A 19747-nucleotide genomic window follows, 5' to 3' on the forward strand; every position below is an offset into this window, starting at 1 on the left:
GTCCGATTAACCGGTATCGGCTTTTTTTGGTCCTCCAATAATCGGTATCGGCGTTGAAAAATCTTAATCAGTCGACCTCTACTTGAAATGGTAAAGAGCGCTAACCAGTCCAGGACTGCTGATTTTGTTGACAGTGGATCTTGTCACATTGAGCTATATTGTAGAGACAAGTTCCCATACCTCTTAGTTCAAGCCTGTTTACCATGCTTATGATGCGCCCCAGTATTAATTCAAAAGAGGTTCAGTTTTAGTGGTTTTCTTTGAATACTAGCAGGCCTGTCTCCTGGTTGTGTATTTGTATTTTCTGTATATTTTAGCGTAATGGCCTACATGGCTGAGGGCTGCCCATATTGAGAGATCAGGGTTTCTGAGGCAAGAATCTCATTACATCACATGCATTACATTGGCCTAATACTGAATATAAAGTAGGACTGGGAATTGCCCGGGACCCCTCGATACGATATCACGATACTTAGGTGCCGATACTATGTATTGTGATTCTAAATGTATTACGATTTGGTACTGTGATTTAATTGCAATTTGGTGTTCCAAGTACATTGGTCACCTGTCATATGTCTGCTGTAGAGGAACAAGAGAGCCTTGAGAAAATAAGTGTTAAACAAATTGTCTCCCTATTTAAAAAAAAAGGGCGAGCATGTTTCGAAGGAAAATACTGCTGTTTTGGTGCAGGTACAGCCAACTAGCACAGAAATATTGATATTGATCAAAACTATACGATATCCCCCCATCACTAATAGAAAGTGTATAAAATCGGTTTGAGGTTGCAGTTCTGCTCTCGAAGATTAAATTATATCCATTCTAGGGAACTAGAAGACTTTAAGTCAGATAGCCCTAATCCAGTTCATGTTTTAGCTTTATACCTAGTGCATAAAATGTGTACAAAGTTTTCTAATAATCAAGCCAACTAAGTTGGCTGAGGCCATGGCTTGTAGCGCATGCTGTTGCTCAGCATTACTGTGCAGTTTTCTAGTATCTCCCCCCTTGTGTACCGTTTCCCATCCTGTTCGACACATCTGGATTTGTTTAGCTCCAGTGAGTTCCTCCCCAACATGAACCCACAGCCGGAGTTACATAACCCCTTCTCTTTATGATTGCAGCTCTCCAGCTGAATTTGATCCTCTTCGCACCCCACACCCTCTGCCTAGTGCTGCTGTGATCCATGCACAGGCTCTTATTCACGCTTCCTCTGAAGATAGGAGTTAACTTCTTAAGGTATAGGGGGCAGCATTTTCACTTTTGGATAAATTGCGTGCCCAATTTCAACTTCCTGCTACTCATGCCAATAATATATGATATGCATATTATTAGTAGATTTAGATAGAAAACACTGAAGTTTCTAAAACTGTTTGAATCATGTCTGTGAGTATAACAGAACTTATGTAGCAGGCAAAACCCTGAGGCCTAACCATTCAGATTTTTTTTTTTTTAGGTCTCTGCCTGTTAAGTGAGTTCTCATTGGGAAACTATATTTTGTAGCTAGGCATAATGCTATGCTAGGCTATCGATAAACTTACACAAATGCTTGTCTTGCTTTGGCTGTAAAGCATAATGTCAAAATCTGAGATGACAGGGTGATTAACAAAAGGCTAAGCTGTGTTTCAATATATTTCACCTGTGATTTCATGAATATCAATATTTTCTAGTAATATCTTTTGTCCTTTGCGTTATGCTAATTAGTGTCAGTTGATGATTATGCTCCCGCACCCGGGATGGGGAGTCACTAGAGATTAATTTGGGCGCGCTTTTCATCCGGACAGTTGATGACAATCCTCACGGATCCGGGAGCGGTAGTTCCAACCCACCGTTCCTAGGCCATCAGTGAAAATAAGAATGTGTTATTAACTGACTTGCCTAGTTAAATAAAGATTAAATAAAAAGGCGTAAAAAAATTAATCTAAAAAAATCTGCTAAATCTGTTTCCGATTATGAAAACTTGAAATCGGCCATAATTAATCAGCCATTCCGATTAATCGGTCAACCTCTAATTTCAAGAGCAAAGATTATAGGCCAGGCAAATCCTAAATCTGGAATTTCAAAGCCATTTACATTGCGGATTTCCACTCTTCCCCTCTAATCAAGGACTGATTAAGACAAGGGACACCAGGTGGGTGCAATTAATTAGACTTAACCCCTGATATAGACCGAAACCCAACCAAAAACCATGGAGCAGATAAGGCTGGGCGGTATACCGTATTCATCCACGGACAGGTTTGGGTTATTACTTTACCTTCTATAACAGTATTTGAATGTTTGGTTTGTTAAATGTGATATGCCGTGTGTAAGATCAATTTTTATAGTTTACTCTGCTACTTGAGTCCTCTCCCCACACCGCTTTCCACAAAGACCTAGCCCCACCTCATCCCTCAAGGAGCGCATTTGTTGTTCCTCGACCTCGAGACACTTGCGTTCAGTCAGCATGGCCAATGCAACAATGTTGATGACAATGACGTGGTTTTCACTTTGCTTCTTAATATAAATCCACTAGCATTCTATAATTACACAATTAGTGTGTTTCTTAGATCTGCAAATGGATAGTTTATTTTCTTAGGAAGTTGGGCCTAAATGTACCGAGTCAGAGCAAACGTAGTGAGCTATATACAGCCTGATAATGCCAGTAATGATATAGACCAAAATCAGCATGTTATTTGTGCAACCTTATCTTCTAAATCAAAGAGGAATACGTGAAGTATGAAAGCCACACGAAGTAGCAAAAAGAACATTCAATGTCGCCAAAAGACTTTGGTTCCTACCCTGTCACAATAACTCCTTCCTGGCATTTTCATTCGCTGTCATGTCAAACACTGTATTCAAAGTGCCAACTATTATATTCTAACTACAGAATTAGAATAATCATTCTATTTCCATGATTCCGACAGTTCACACAAGTGGTTTGCTCTAAATCGCAAGTCAAATTGCGATTGCAAAAAGATAAGGCCTAGATTGTTTGCCCATATAGTGCAGCCCGACATGGATGGCAGTGTGGAAATTCTCTCAAGTGAGTGTAGGAAACACAAATGTATGAAAAAGCTGAAAATTATTTTTCATTGAACTGAACAGTATGAAAAAAATCAGAATGGAGAAAGACCCATTGAAATCACTAAGAATGTATGTGTTGCCACCCTAGGGTCACACGCACTACTCAAAGCAAAGGTATAACTTTTATTCAAGAAACATAAAATATAGTATAAAAAAACTAACATTTGTTATATATTATGATATGTTTTGGTCATAACACTCAGCCCTAGGAGCACACAAAAATATGCAGAAAGAGCAACCGTCAAGCAGTGAACCAAATTCATTTGGGTGGGGGTTAGGCTATAGGTCTGTTACGCTGAAACAAAACCACCACTGAACCCTCACCATGTAGAAAAGGCTTAGGCTATAGGTTTGGGCGATGTCAACCTATCCTATCGCGATGATGTATCCATAAAGCATTGTGATATATGATCGTATTGCCTCCTATTGGTCAACCCACAAAATTTATTTATTTAATATATTTTTTTTAATCTAAAACTACTATAATGCGAAATCGAATCATGACGAAAAATCATGTTGAAAGCCTGGGCAGAGGCTAAATGCCAGCAAATATTTTCTAATATTAATTTCTGGCGAAGGAGCTTCAGGATGGAACAGGTTTGTGTGCGTGTGGCGCGCACATGATTGAGCAGTGATTGTCTGATGAGGAACGGGATGTCTTAACATAGTGAGTTAGGTTATACGTTATCGGCTAGACAGAAGCAGTCTAGTCTTCAGAACTGAATAATAATTGCTTTATAAAACAGTAAATAAATAATGTTCTCTCTCTCAAAGCTGTGATTGCCTATTCCTAGGCTTACCTAGGCTAGGCCTAGGAGGAGGATGGGTAATTGGCTATTAGGTTTTCAACCGTGCATGGAGGGTTTCCCCAGCCCGCATAAATAGTTAATTTCTTAATAAGCAAACTTGATTAAACTTGTCATTAGATGTTTCTATAGGCTATTGTTTGTTCGCTCTCATTCCCCTGGCTACTTTACATTTTTAGGATATTCAAACAAATGAGAAGGAACCCTGTTACATTAATTATTTGATTGAAAGCAATGCTTAAAACGATGAAAGCTTAGCCTATAGTAGAGCCCAAAGTCATATTCATAGCCTATCAAAGAGAGAAATAGGGAATATAGGCTAAACATTTTTTTTTTTAAATTACAGCAAGACAGTTAAGGAGTGTCGGTTATAAAAAATTTAAAAATGAACAGGTACAGGATATAGCCTAAGGCCCATGTATCCGACAGAGAAAGTCGCAAACAGAGACACAGGCAGCGAGAAAGAGATTCCGACTAGACATTTTGTGCAACTTTTTTGGTGGAATCCTCCACTCCGCCTGGCTTACATTCCACTCTTGCATTCTGTATATAACATGTAATGAAATACGCTATAGCAAATAGGAATAGACAAATTACTCTGATTTTAACGTGCTGCCCTTCTGTGCGCTGCTAGACTGCTCTTCACTGTGCGGAGCCAGTATAGTTCAAATAGGCTAAACCAGGGGTATTCAACTCTTCCCTTACGAGGTCCGGAGCCTGCTGGTTTTCTGCCCTACCCAATAATTGCACCGACCTGGTCTAAATTAGTCCCTGATTAGAGGAGAACAATCAACAAATGCAGTGGAACTGGCTTTGATGTTCAGAATTGAGTTTGAAGGGGCTAAAGCACTGTCTGGTCACATATTGATGACGTCAACATGCTATCGCACTAAGCTAATCTACTTCCCATCCAAGGTACAACAAAGCTCTACCCAACTGCAAACCCTTTAGGATAAAAATCCAATTAATTTGCTATAAATGGGGTTACCAAACAGTTCAAGTAGAACAATTTATCATGTAGTGAAGTCTGTACATCACTCTTTCCCCATCCAGACAAAGAATCAGCCATGTCAATCTCTATGCTTGTGCCAATAACTCAGGCTTCTCTCTGTATGGATACGAAAATATTTAGGCCAAAAGTCCAAAAGGAACAGGAAAGGGCTGTAAAATAAGTTTTCTGCTTTGTTAATCATCTACCAAACGCCAAACAAGTCACCAAGTCCATTAATGCCGCTGACCCAACTGGCAGTCTATTTTCACTCAAAAACATTAAGCAGAAATGAGGCACTCTGGCTTGCGCCTCGCGTGGAATACATTTGAAAGCCCCCGCTGAGAAAAACACAAGAGAAAGTGGAAATGTGAAAATTATACCCTTTGCATGAAGTCACATTTCCGCCTTGGTTTTATCTAAATCAAAACATGTATTCTGTATGTGCTCTCTGTTCTCTCTCTGCATATAAACAGTACATTCAGCTCTAGCCTTGGTTGTGGCAGTACAGCACTGTGGACGGGGACTTAATAGATTCACACAGTGTACTCAGTCTCTCCAGTAACTACAGCATCACACCCACACTACAACACCAGCTCTTCCAAGCAACTGGCAATATCGCCCCCTTCCTGGAGTTTGATCCTTCCATTCAGGGAGATGGGGCATCTCTAATTGCCATTAGCACCTGTTAGCCCAAATAGAAGATTTTTAGTTCATCTGCACAGAGCAGCCTTCTAGGTGAAAGCTGGGGACCCTTTGTACCGTGTAGATTAAGATCCCATTATCCTGAGTAGAATAGTTAGGGGAACACCATCTCACCTTCCATCTATGTTAGTCCCACTTTGTCCCCTTCTGGCAGGCAACAAACATCAAGAAGATTACATGATTTGGTTGACGAAAAGCTCTTTCAGCCTGTGATGCTGCTTGAGCCAAAGAAAAGGGGCATGGTAAGTCCCTTCTGCTCAATACACTGATGGTCACAAGGTGCAAAAAGAGTTTGTTTTTCAAAAGACCCATATGGCTTTAGCTTGGCATATGAACACTCATCACGTCAGTCTCACCATTTTCTAAACCTTTATATGATGGTACGTCACTTGGGGTCCTCATGTCACAACGTTGCGTCCTGTGGTACTTACATTTTGATGTGCCGCTGCTCAATGTCCACTCTGGTCAGCACCTCCTCCTCCAGGTCGGTGTCCCCTCCCGAGCTGCTCTCCGTCACATCCGAGTCGAAGTTGCTCTCAGCTACGTGCAGGTTGGCCGTACCGCTGAGGTAGAGGCGCTCCAACTCTGTGGGGATGGAGCCGCTCTTCAAGAACCTGCCCAGGCTGTCCCTGGCTCCCAAGGAGTGCCGGCCCGGGCGCCATGTGGCGGTGGTGTCCCCCTTGCGCGTTGTGGTGGCGGGAGGCAGCATGCTGAGGGATGAGTCCAGAAATCCCCCCAGCTGCTGCTTAACGTGGCGCTCCACCTGCTTGGCCTGCACCACCTGCAGCCGCTTGCGTAGCCGCCGCATCCGGCCCTCGATCTCACCCTGGCGGCTGCGGTTGAGCAGAGTGCGCTCCTGCACCTGGGCGTCCAGGCTGCAGAGGGTGGAGGAGGGGGACTGGGGTGCCGGAGAGCAGACTGGGGACCCCTGCTGGCTTCTGCCTACCCTCTCCCAGTCAGTCACAGGCAGCATCAGCTGATTTGAGGGTGTGTCCAGCTGATTTGAGGGTGTATCAGGCGCCACAAAGTGAGCTGGCTGCTGATGGAGGCCATTTCCTCCTGCGCTGTGAGAAACCCCCAGGGAATGCTTTTGCTTGACGGGTCCCTTTAAGATGGCGCCCGTGAAGGCCTTGGAGTCCAGTGGAGGCATTAGGGGCTGAGATTCAGCACTGGCGGAGGGTTTGCTCCTGTTCACCGCCACCACGGAGCCCGCTGCGCCGGACATGGCCAGCTTCTTGGCTAGGCCATTGATGGCCGCCACGGCTTGGCCACCGCCGTTGCTGCTCATGAGGCTCTTCAGTTGTCCTCCGGACAGCTCCAGAGTCTGCCGCTTACTCAGCAGGAAGTCTCCCCCACCGTTGAACAGCGAGCTGGGCAGGATGCCGTGACTCTTCAGCACAGACTGCTTGATGAGGACTCCTTGCAGTTTAATAGACTCCTTGGTGGAGGGGACGGGGGTCACATCGGAGCACAGGTAGGAGGCTACCAGCGGCTGGAGCTTGCCCAGGGTTGAGGCCGGAGACTGCTGATGCTGCTGGGTCGGCTGCTCCTGGTTCCCGCTGCAAAAGTTGTGGGAGTGTTCGGCGGCGGCGGAGACCTTGCATTTGCCGGTGCCGCTGCTGTTGTGGATGAGGATGTTGCTTGTGTTGCCGTTCTCTGTGCTGCCCGGGGAGAGACTGGAGGACTGGGCAGCCAGTTTGAAGCGGATGTGGTGAGCTTCGGCTGGGGCGTCGGTGAGAGCGGGCGCCATCGCAGCCATGCAGTGCAGAGAGACGGACTCCGCGGCCTGCTCCACACCACCCGCTTACTGCCCTGCCAGAGGACAGCCTGGGTGGTCAAGAAGAGACAAAGTCAGACACTAGTACCACACAGTAAAGGTGTGATAGACAGCAGACACACCCAATCCTGGTCGGTGACCAACAATCCTGCCTCAAGTAACCACAGGTGGACTAACACCTCCTTAAAATGCTACAATGATTAACATAATTTACTCTGACTAAGGCAAATTAGAGATGTTGTGCTTCACTTGATAAATCTAACAAATTATATAAGATAAAAGCATTTACTAGGAGAAGTTGAGAAAACAAGGAGTATGTAGTCTGCTTTAAATTGGCCTATTAATTTACAAAAAGCATGCAATTGGAACCTATAATTGCATATTAAATAGCAACCTTCATGTTGATAAGCATAGCATACTGCCTAAGACCTAACAGACCATAGTCAGGGTGGTAAGTATGGTGTTGCCTGAAAACAGGATTAAACAAATAATATTAACATGCATCTGTTTTTTTATTTAAAATTAGGCCTTTAGTTAGGGCAGAGTCAACATTAAGAATATCCAGCAGGCTAGACTACTTTGTGATCTAATAAAAAACAGTCAGGCAAGTAGATTTATGAGCCCATTTCTTTGTGATTGAACTTGCTTGACTAGCCTACATGGTTAACATGTAGGAAATAATGAAAACAATGTGGTCAACAGCAAGAAACTAGCCTAGCGGAACCTCAGGCTAATAAATCCTACAGCTAACTGCACCTGTGCTTGTGTGAACAAGTTGGCCTTCGTCATTTAGGACTACTCCCCAGGCTCCTCCTCAAATAATTATCTGTGCCCTGTGACCATTGAATTCAATGATAGTCGGATGATAAGGAGGGAAAGCAAAGCAGCCAATGCAAATTATTCAAACCCTACTAAGTCAGATGCAGCAGGGTTTGGAGGTGTAAGCAGGTGGATTTAGCCCAATAGCCCAAAGCACATGATGACATTCTGAATTCCACATTTCCTAAATCATATGTAGGCTACTAGATAATGTTCACAAGGTACAGCCTTGCTCGTGGTGCAATCAGTGTGTATGGTTAATACCGATTTTAAGGGGGACGTTTATTATTGGATTGGTATTTAATTCCGGTAAACATGCGAATCTGGTCCAAATTCGATCTATGGAATCTAGCTAGACAGAATCCACAATGATAAAAGGCGTTCTGCTTCTTCCCTGTATCATCTGTCAGGCGATATGAATGGGGGGGGGGGGCTCAGTATTCCACCGCAGTTTCTTGTCAGCGCGCACAAACGCCATGTTGTATTTCCGAGGGAGATTCAATGCAATTCATCCACATTAAACCGCCTATTCAGCGCTGATAAATCCAATAAACTTGTCCCTATCAAAAGGCTTGACGTTGAAAATGTCAATCTAATTATTACGTTGACGTTATTCATGCATTGGCTACTGTTTTCGATATATCAAATTTCCCTTTATTTTCCATGACGCCTTGGTAAAGGATTTGTTCGCACAATGCCCCCTACAAATGTTTACGTTTATTGTTTTTGTCTTCAAATTCACGTGTCCAGTTACTGATTCGAACGTAATGCATCTCAACTAATTATTTAGCTAGCTCGCTCCAAATCGTGTGTATTAAATTATTATGTATCTTATTCTAAATGGCAGCGTTAACGTTTGCTAACCGTGCAGCCAAATGTTGGCTAACGTTAAATCAATAAGCACACAACTGTAGCGGCCTAGCTAGCTTACGTTATATTGTAACGTAAACAAAACGTTTGAAAAGCAATAGCAAAAACATTTCACAGTGTATCGTTTTTTTTTTAAATACAATGGCTATTCTAGACATGCACATGATTCTGGCAATGCAATTTGTTCTCTAAAATAAGCCACATGCAAACCACGCTTTGCTTGACAATGTGTGATTGCTAAATCATTTTAATAGTTTTTAATAGTCTACTTGAATTAGGTACATTTTTGTCGAATGCTAAACCGGACAAGTTGGTCGGAGTAAAGACTAATCAGTCTTGTTAGCTAGCTAACAAAGAAAAAGGAGGAACCTACCACGTGACGAGGCGCACTATCCGAGTGAATTTCGGCAACAATCCCCCGCAGTTTTTGAAGGAAATGTAAACGGATACCACAACAAAACACGATTTGAATCGATTAATCAGCCATTCCCCTTTCTAAAAATGCAATCCTTTTTTATTTAAGACCCCGTTTCAAGCGCTCCAGATTCGTTCCGGAACCAAGCAATGGGCGAATCAACTAACGTAGCAAGCTACACCTTGCTTGCTAACTAACGTTAACGCGCTAAAGTTAGCTAGCTAGCGCGCCTCGCTACTAGTAATAGCAAGTAAGTGTAAAAATGGTCCTTTCTGGTCAAAAATACTTCTGTTAATTATTTTACAACAATCCTTTGTCGCAAACTCCGTTCCCCACACTCTAAGGTGTTTGAGAAGGCCAGTTTTTCTGGTGTTTGAGAAGAGCCTATTTTCTCGTTTTAGGGAGAGACGCTCAGAAAATGGCGGCTTGCTCCTCTCCCTCTGATTTGAGTCTGACAAACAGAAGTGGTGGTGGTGTGTGAATTCTGGTAGGCGGGAGACATTTCTCATTCTCGCCGCTAGACTGAAGGGCAGACAAGAGACTACATGAAATGCCCAAACGTGCCATAAGAGGGGGCTTCTTAAAGCATTTCTCTGTATGTGCATGTAAAAAGTGTCCCACAAACAAAAACCTGAACAAAAGGGTAAAAGCCTCCCCTGACACTGTATCAAAATTGTACTCGCTACACTCGCAATAACATCTGCTAACCATGTGTATGTGACCAATACAATTTGATTTGAATTATTTCTATAATATCTGTAGTGCTCAATGAATGGCACACCACGATAACAACCTTTACCTAAATTATTTTTTATAATTTGTCATGAGACAAACAAGAGTTATACTAGGGCTAGGCTATTCATACATCTGATGTACCAATACACACAATGGACTGTGGAAGGATGTACAGCAATACGCTGCTAGAACCAAGTGCACCACAGATGTATACATCCTCCTTACAGATAAGATAACTGTCTAAAGTTGAAATGTCTGCTACATTGGCAGAGTGTGATGCAATAGTGGGTGCTTGTTTTGCCCCCTGGTGGATGAAGATTTAATTTTATGCCCAATGAAGGGGTTTACCACAGAAGTGTCAAACTCATTCCACGGAGGGCTGAGTGTCTGCGGGTTTAAAACCTAGACAACGAGGGGAGTTCCTTACTAATTAGTGACCTTGATTGATGAATTAATACAAGGGTGGAGCGAAAACCCACAGACACTTTGCCCTCTGTGGAATGAGTTTGACAGTTGTTTATAAGACGTACAATCTCCACCCACCCAGGCGATGCAAAATGAATTAGTGCAATTGCTTCTGCTTTGGTTACTAAAACGCTACGCTCCCAGTGGACCAGACATGTTACTCTCCTGGGGTGTGTTCACAGAACGGTGTATGACAAAACAGTTTGCAATGTTGAATTCAACAGAAACGGTACTGTACGACCAGTTAAAAAAAATGGATTATGGTGGCCCTGAGGACAATTACTGTATGGTGTGCTGCACGAGTTTTGCATTTCCAAAATGATCACAGCCATATTGATCAGGCCACACCCACCAAACAGGAGCAAATGTACCTCAAAGGCTGTTGAAGAACAGTGCACACCGTTTTGGGGAAACGTGTCGTTCAGTACAAACCATCACACAACATAGCTAACATTGACACAAACTAAAATGCACACCTGGGGTGTATACTTTACCCCGAACAAAAACACGTTTCTATTGGAAAAATTCAGGTAGGTCCCTCCCCGTTCGCTTGTGTTTTGGTTCTTTAAACGGCAAATGGTTCCTTTGCGAGACTTCATGAACACACCTCAGGTTTGTCAGTGGGTTGGTCCCTGTTCAACTAGACATTTGACACAATGTGCCACTTTACAGCAAAGTATTATTACACAGACTTCTCAAATATAGGTCTCCAGGTTGTTTCTTAAATCATCTAAGTAACTTAATTGAGGTACAACATTTGAAAAACATTAGGATGATTTGGACATGAAGTGCGAAAATGCTAATATAGGTACTATTAACTTGGACCGTATTTGTGGCACAAATGCATAAAAGTTAGCATTTGAAAGTGGCCAGATAAACAAAACCAAAGCATGGATTGTGGTCATATCTTGTCCATAGACTGCTTACAGAGTAAGGAAACAAATATGTAATTTAATAATTTCAGTGACCTATCCCTTTAATTGCAGGACAAAATAAAAGTCCTGCAAGTGTGCACAAGCAGGCACAATGAAGAGTCTTGCAGGGGACTTTTATTTTGCCAATTGGTGAAGTGATGACATAATTAACCTGCTCTGGCGACCCACATTTAGGAAGAAGTTGTTGTAAAGTCACGTAAGACAAACATCTAAACGATGGATAGAACGCTTATTACCAGAATATTCGCTAACATTTTACATTCAGACTCAGGGTAAACAGCCACCACTGTGCAGCTGGTTTTTATAGCATTGTAACAGCAAGCGATGTAACGTCTGCCTATTGCGCTCGGCTGACCGGTCTGGCATGTTCGGTCTTTACTAAAACTTTCCTGTGAATACTTTGTACGATACTTAGACTTAAACATTGACCAATTAATCACAGGGTATCTGCAGATTCCATGAAGTTGCATGAACTTTTTAATGCCACTTGGAATGCATTTTAATACCTATTTTGTGCATGCCACATACCTGCTAATATTCCCCTCCAGAAATGAGCCCATGTCAAAAAGCTGTATTTTTAGGGCTGGCTCTTTCACTATTTTTACCATAATGGCTGGTGTGGCTACTGCTAGCTAACAATAAGACAGAGGTCAGGTTTCCGGGAAAAATGTGAGTATTGCAATCTCCGATGGAGCAGTGTGGATAAAAATGTAGTACAGTGGCATATCCCATCCCTGCATTGAGGTATGTTTTCCAACCCACAACTCATGCCGGCTCCACTGTGTCTTAATGTAACCATTAATGCGTTCTGACCCCAGTGCAGCTCAGTGTAAACAAGCATAACGGTAGAGTCGGCATATTCTGGCAAATATAATGGGCTAATCATTCGTTAGATCACAAACTAGGTGTCCAGATTTTTGGCTTTGAACCGATACCAATACCAGCTAATGATACTCAATACTACAACAATACCACTGTGAACAAATGGCTTAAAGTCAGACATACAGCACTGTTACTGTTTAAAACACGTGGTCAACTCTCCATCTGGATAGCTAGGCCACTGGATGTGCAGGCTTTTAATCCAGCACTGCTCAAACATACCAGTCAGCTTAAAGTCCTGTTGTGCAGTTTATTGGTAGAATCTGGTGTTAGTGGAGCTGGAACGAAAGTCTACACACTCAGTAGCTCTCTTGGAGGTATTATGCTATAACACACTACAACCAAAAAGTCAAAGAAAATAATTCCCTCATTCAGTGAATCGGGTATCAAATGACTATACTTTCAAGCAAGGTAGCTAAGTGGGAGGGCTGGAGACCAACTTTTTCCAGTGCCAAGTAAGTCATGAAATAAGTTAATGCCTTCAGAAAGAATTCGCACCCCTTGACTTATTCCACATTTTGTTGTTACAGCCTGAATTTAAAAGTGATTAAATTGAGATTGTCACTGGGCTCACACAATATCCCATAATGTAAAAGTGAAATTATGTTTTTAGAAATGTTTACAAATTAATTAAATTAAAAGCTAAAATGTCTTGAGTCAATAAGTATTCAACCCCTTTGTTATGGCAAGCCTAAATAAGATCAGGAGTAAAAATGTGCTTAACAAGTCACATAAGTTGCATGGACTCATTCTGTGTGCAATAAGTTTTAACATGATTTTTAAATGACTACCTCATCTCTGTACCCAACACATACTGATAATTGTAAGGTCCCTCAGTCGAGCAGTGAATTTCAAACACAGAATCAACCACAAAGACCAAGGAGGTTTTCCGATGCCTCACAAAGAAGGGCACCTATTGGTAGATGGGTAAAAATGAAGAAAAAAAAGAAGACATTGAACATCCCTTTGAGCATGGTGAAGTTATTAATTACACTTTAGATGGTGTATCAATACACCCAGTCACTAAAAAGATACAGGCGTCCTTTCTAACTTCTAACTTCCTTTCTAACACTCAGGGATTTCACCATGAGGCAAATGGTGACTTTAAAACAGTTACTGAGTTTAATGGCTGTGATAGGATAAAACTGAGGGTGGATCAACAACATTGTAGTTACTCCACAATACTAACCTAAATGACAGAGTGAAAAGAAGGAAGCCTGCACAGAATAAAACATATTCCAAAACATGCATCCGGTTTGCAATAAGGCACTAAAGTAAAAAATAAAAATAAAATAAAAACTTTGTCCTGAACACAAAGCATTATGTTTGGGTCAAATCCAACACATCACTGAGTAGCACTTCATATTTTCAAGCATGGTGGTGGCTGCATCGTGTTATGGATATACTTGTCATCGGAAAGGACTAGGGAGCTTTTCAGGTTAAAAATAAAACAGAATAGAGCTAGGCACAGGCAAAATCCTAGAGGAAATGCTGGTTCAGTCTGCTTTCCAACAGACACTGGGAGACAAATTCAACTTTCAGCAGGACAATTATCTAAAACACAAGGCCAAATATAAACTGGAGTTGCTTGTGAAGACAACATTGAATGTTCCAGTTGACTTAAATATGCTTCAAAATCTATGGCAAAATTTGAAAATGTCTGTAATCACTGCCAAAGGTGATTGATTCTAACATGTGTTGACTCCAGGGTGTGAATTCTTACGCTACTGTTCAAAAGTTTGGGGTCACTTAGAAATGTCCTTGTTTTTGAAAGGAAAGCAAATTTCTTGTTCCCTTAAAATAACATCAAATTGATAAGAAATACAGTTGTTAATGTTGTAAATGACTATTGTAGCTGGAAACGGCAGATTATTTTATTGAATATCTACATAGGCCCATTATCAGCAACCATTACTCCTGTGTTCCAATGGCACGTTGTGTTAGCTAATCCAAGTTTATTTTAAAAGGCTAATTGATCATTAGAAAACCCTTTTGCAATTATGTTAGCACAGCTGAAAACTGATGTACTGATTAAAGAAGCAATAAAAAAAACTGGCCTTCTTTAGACTAGTTGAGTATCTGGAGCAGCATGCATTTGTGGGTTCGATTACAGGCTCAAAATGGCCAGAAACAAAGAACTTTCTTCTGAAACTCGTCAGTCTATTCTTGTTCTGATAAATGAAGGCTGAATGCCAAGGAGGAAACCTGGCACCATCCCTACTGTGAAATATGGTGGCGGCAGCATCATGATGTGGGGGTGTTTTTCAGTGGCAGGGACTGGGAGACTAGTCAGGATCGAGGGAAAGCTGAACGGAGCAATCCTTGATGAGACTGGGGCTAACGTTCACCTTCCAACAGGACAACGACTAAGAACACAGCCAAGATAACGCAGGAGTGGCTTCGGGACAAGTCTCCATGTCCTGGAACATGATCTAATATCTCTGGAGAGACATGAAAATAGCTGTACAGCGACGCTCCCCATCCAACCTGTCAGAGCTTGAGAGGATCTGCAGAGAAGAATGGGAGTACTTCAACAAAGTACTGAGTAAAGGGTCTGAATACTTATGTAAATGTGGGGTATTGTGTGTAGATTGATGAGGAAAAAATACAATTGAATCAATTTTAGGATAAGGCTGTAACGTAACAAAATGTGGAAAAAGTCAAGAGGTCTGAATACTTTCCAAATGCACTGTAGGTGAGAAATCAATTTTGAGTTCAGGCTGTTACACAATGTAGCTATTTAATCTATTAGTTCAGGGAATGCATGATGGCTATATTTTGATGTGCAACATGTCAAAAAAGGATCCAGAATAATCACATATTTTTGTCTCTTTAGAGATTAATTTGCCTGCATGTTTTTGTGCATATTGACCTGGGCTATCTACCACATGAGGTGGGAACTCAAAATACATCAGCTAGGTTGATAACTGTAAATATGATATTGTTGCTAGATAGCCATGCAATTGATCTAACAGTACATTTTATGTCCTACAAAAACTGTCCATTGGTAGGCCTAAATAGGCTACTTGATGTATATACCACAAGTGGCACACTCTGCTCCGTTCTGCTGGCGCATCATCTCAATTACGTCCTATATTTGTAAATTGGTTATTTCCTCTATTGACAGTTGAACTTTTTCCCTACAATTACATTTCAAAATGTTGATCAACTGTCAGTAGCCTATGCTTGTGCTTAACAGAATGCATCTCTCAAAGGGGGGAAAGGGTGTTAGAGTTAGCAGCGAAACAGGGATAGGGCAGATACTTTCATTGCCGAAAGCAGGTTAATGCACATTAGTGTTGACCAAATAATGGTTTTAGAACCAAAAGAAATCTGTAATTTTTGATCCCAGCTAGGGAGTGGTCTTCAAATTTTATAGGCCCCTCTGGCAACGGCTCAACCTGCACATGAACTGCGCACATGTGGATAGCGCTCTAACATCTTGAAAGTGCACCTCGTTTCATTTCATGTTAAAAAAAAATGTTTTGCAGTGGTGGAAACAATTAAGCAGCAGTCAAAAACATAACAGTCATCTCCATCACATTTTTTAAGACCTTTGATAAATTAAAGACTTAAGGCCTTTAAATTAGATAAATGAACTTAAGGACCCACGGACACCCTCAATCACATTCACCAGACATGTTCTGCCCAATGCTCGGGAATCATCTCCCTCCAAACACCTCCCCCAGTCTGGTGAACTTCTGATTCTGAGCCACACCTTGCAGTCCTGTGATTTGCTAGGATCCAATCATTACTTTATATTTGTTTACTCACACACAGGCCAGATTTGAGTCATTATTTCAGGCTTATTTTCCCTATGCAGTTGCTGCTGGTCTTGTATTGCAGGGCTCCCTTGCAGAAAAGACCATGGTCTTAATGGACCTTCCTGCTTGAATAAAAGGTTAGATAGCCTTAAAACGAGGTAAGGGACCGGACCGACCCCCTGACAAACCAGCAAGTTGAAATTTAATTTTATTCAACATTCTGACTCACAGTAGGGCCATTAATTTGAATGCATGTTTTAAGGCGATATTCCAAAATGCCTGTATCGCAAGAATATAGCTTTTCATTTAAAAAAAATCTAATTTATGAGCATTTGTCTGCTTGTACTTGTGTCTTTTTGGTCTTGTCTCCTTTGTTCCTTCTCTGCTGTGTGCACCTTCCCATTTACTCAAATCCCACCAAGCCCCTCACAACAAAGATGAGAGATCCCTTCTTCCTCTCTGACAAGCAGTTTCAACAAGCCATTTGAATTTGAGGTTTGGTCCAACAGAATCAGTCCTATAGACACCGAAAGACATTGAGACATTATTTTACCGTAACCTTTCTAACGATACCCTTTTTATGTCTCAACTCCTCAAATTGCACGCAGAGCAGACACTACTAAAACAGGAGTATCATTGAACATTGATTCTGGAAAAATGAATGCTCAGTTTGTCACACAATTTACCACATACCCCCTAGCAACATTTTAGCCAAAGACTGTTATACGAGCTGTCTAGTCTGTTTACTAAATGTGCAATAAGCATAAAACAATTAAGGTATTAGCAACTCGTTCTCATTCTGAGAAATAAAGTAGGCCAATTGACTTCAACATCTGAACAAAGTAAACTGGCTAGCATGCTGTTCAAACAGTTGAAGACGTACAGAAGGATGTGTTCATAACAATTAAACTTTTCTCTTGTTAGCGATCAAATAGATCCAAGATGCTAAACATGAAATAACAATTAGCTGGCTACTCACTAGCACGTGGGCTTGTGCTTGAGAGATTGTTTATGAGATCTGTACACAACTTCTATAATGCCTGCTACAAGAAGTTAGTCATTATTAATGAATGTGCATTGTGCATGTTATGGAAAAATGTTAAACAAAAAAGGGCATTTCCATAAAGACTTGAAAGCCAGATCAGATCTGTGACTATTAGGTATAATTTCACAAGCCCTGAACGCATTAGATTATTGCTGACTGTTTGAAATTCAGTGTATTTGACCTTTACGTTGTACAACCAAGCTCATTTAGAGATTGTGAATCGTTGATCAATTTGAAAAAAAAATCAAGACATAATTTAAGCCATATTGCCCAGCCCTACCCCGCAGTGTTCTTTTCCGAGGCTGCTGTACATCACTGTGCATAGTATTTCTTGTGTGTATTATTGTGTTAGTACATTTTGACCTGTTGAATTAGTTATACATACCTCAAGAAGATTAATGACGTTGTAGTACAATGTAGTTAGGGCTACACATTTTTTATTTTTCCATCTCTTACCTGTAATGTATGGTCCATTTGTGAAAAACAGTAGCCTGGATCCAAATCTCCAAAACTCATTGCAAGAAGATACTACCTAACAAAAAATGTGGGTTAATACAAATAAATAGAAAAATAAAATCACCATTGGTTGTGTCCAGCTTTATGCTTCAACCCCAATTGAATGGCACAGCCAAATGGCACATCAACAAAACATGACCTGGGATTTGCACTTATCTCAACAGAAAGACCTGCTAAGCGTATTATTTTGGAGTGTAATGTCCCTTTAAGACAGGTAGCGCTAGCTAGCTGTGCTAGTGACGTTTGATAACGTTACCTAGCTAACGTTAGCTACTAAGTAGCAAAGCTACTGTACAAGTTAAACATTAACATCAGCTAACGCATGTAACAGTGCATTTCGGCGCAATAATGGGCATCATATCACAGAAATAAATACTTCCCCAGTTGTTCTGAAATCATATAATTTCTGTCATTTAAATATTTTGATACTCTCTCCCTCAGACCGCTCGCAAAAGCTAACGTTAGCTAGCTGACGAAGTGCAGCTAACAAGTAGTGACCAATATAATGCTGTTTTATGGGCTGTTGGACTGCAAAAACAGAAAATACCGATATCACAAACAAGTCTGTGGTTAGATGTGCACTGAACGTTTTTCCTTTATCCATTAAATTAGTTTTCTGAACAAAAACAATAATATGCACGCTCACCTGTTCGTGCAGTAACCAACCGATCCTTGAGGTGATAACACCCACCTACAAGCTTAGCGATTGGCCAGTGCTGTGAATCTGCATTTTTTTTATTGGATTACGTAGCTGTCGTTCTTCATTAAAAGCATTACAGCGGAAATAGTGAAGGGTCAATTGTATCCCATATCCCATGGTGGTCTATAATTCTTACTAAAATGCAACTTTAATATGGGTAAAATCCCTATTAAGCTTGCAAACTTTCATAAACAAGTACTTCTAACTTGGAACCTCATGTACAAACACAATTTTTCCCCACATAGGTATACAATATGGAATAATAAAGACATAAAATACAAAAACAAGTATTTTTTTTCCAGAACTGGTTTGACAACAACATTATTTGTGTTCAACAATTATTGAATAATGATGGACAACTATATGATTATCCAGCATTTATGAGAACACACAATGTTACATTCACTCCTGAGGAGTATCAAACTGTTGTTAGAGCTGTCCCTAAAGGTGCTATTCTTCTTTTAGGAGAATATAACACTACTCCAAGTGAAACTATTGAGGAATTTGTAGCCTCAATACAATTAGAAGGAATTGACATAACTATAAACGTAATAACATGTATATAAGGAAACTATGTCAAAATGTTACTATTCACTCTGCTAAAATGTACTGGAATGCAGCCCCAGGACAAGTGAACTGAAACAAAGTTTCGTTGTTGTCTCGTAAATATTGTATATCTAATAAGGTGAAAGAAGTATCATACAAACTCTTTCAAACTCTTGCTTGTTAGAGAGGAAGAAGGGATCTCTCATCTTTGTTGTGAGTGGCAGGGGGAGGGGCTTGGTGGGATTTGAGTAAATTGGAAGGTGCACACAGCAGAGAAGGAACAAAGGAGACAAGACCAAAAAGACATGAGGTTTTTTTTATCCAAATGATATGGACCCTGATTTAATTTCATTGTTAATTTGTATATCTTTCATGGAAGATTCTGTATCCATAAAAATTCTGTATCCATAAGAAGTGTGCAGAGAACAAACCCCTCTTCACATTATTTAAGATATCATTTCAAAATAATATTTAAATTCTCAGTAAATGTAAAAACAAAAAAAGCAATACGCACCATAAAAGTATTTAACAAATTGAAAATGATTCTTGATATGTAATAACCCTGTCTGTTAGGTTTATGTACTCTTGTTTTTATATTTCTGTTTTGTTGTGTTCATAATAAAAATAAACAATTAATAAAACAATAAATAAATAAAAGTATCCCATATCCTTGGGACGTCTATACCCGTACCTTAACCATTTTAAATGTCAACGTCAACAGTTAT

The 19747-nt window shown here is 40.8% G+C and overlaps 1 protein-coding gene across 4 annotated transcripts in view; it reads right to left on the bottom strand.

Annotated features, from left to right (window-relative positions):
• Nucleotides 1-18467, bottom strand: part of LOC139368238 (KAT8 regulatory NSL complex subunit 1a) — a 58507-nt gene extending 40040 nt beyond the window's left edge. The window contains exons 1-3 of one of the 4 annotated variants that reach the window (XM_071106931.1): nt 18423-18467; nt 17717-17792; nt 5988-7383 (exon numbers count right to left, since the gene is read on the bottom strand). In XM_071106931.1, coding sequence (XP_070963032.1) covers nt 5988-7315 — 1328 coding nt within the window. In that variant the 5' untranslated portion in view covers nt 7316-7383; nt 17717-17792; nt 18423-18467. Of the gene's footprint in view, nt 1-5987; nt 7384-9395; nt 9898-17716; nt 17793-18422 lie in introns of those variants that run through there. The other 3 variants (XM_071106928.1, XM_071106930.1, XM_071106929.1) reach the window with 3 other exon arrangements.
• Nucleotides 18468-19747: the final 1280 nt, after the last annotated feature.

The sequence above is a fragment of the Oncorhynchus clarkii genome, chromosome 16 (genome assembly GCF_045791955.1).
Source record: "Oncorhynchus clarkii lewisi isolate Uvic-CL-2024 chromosome 16, UVic_Ocla_1.0, whole genome shotgun sequence".
Classification (NCBI taxonomy): Eukaryota; Metazoa; Chordata; class Actinopteri; order Salmoniformes; family Salmonidae; genus Oncorhynchus; species Oncorhynchus clarkii.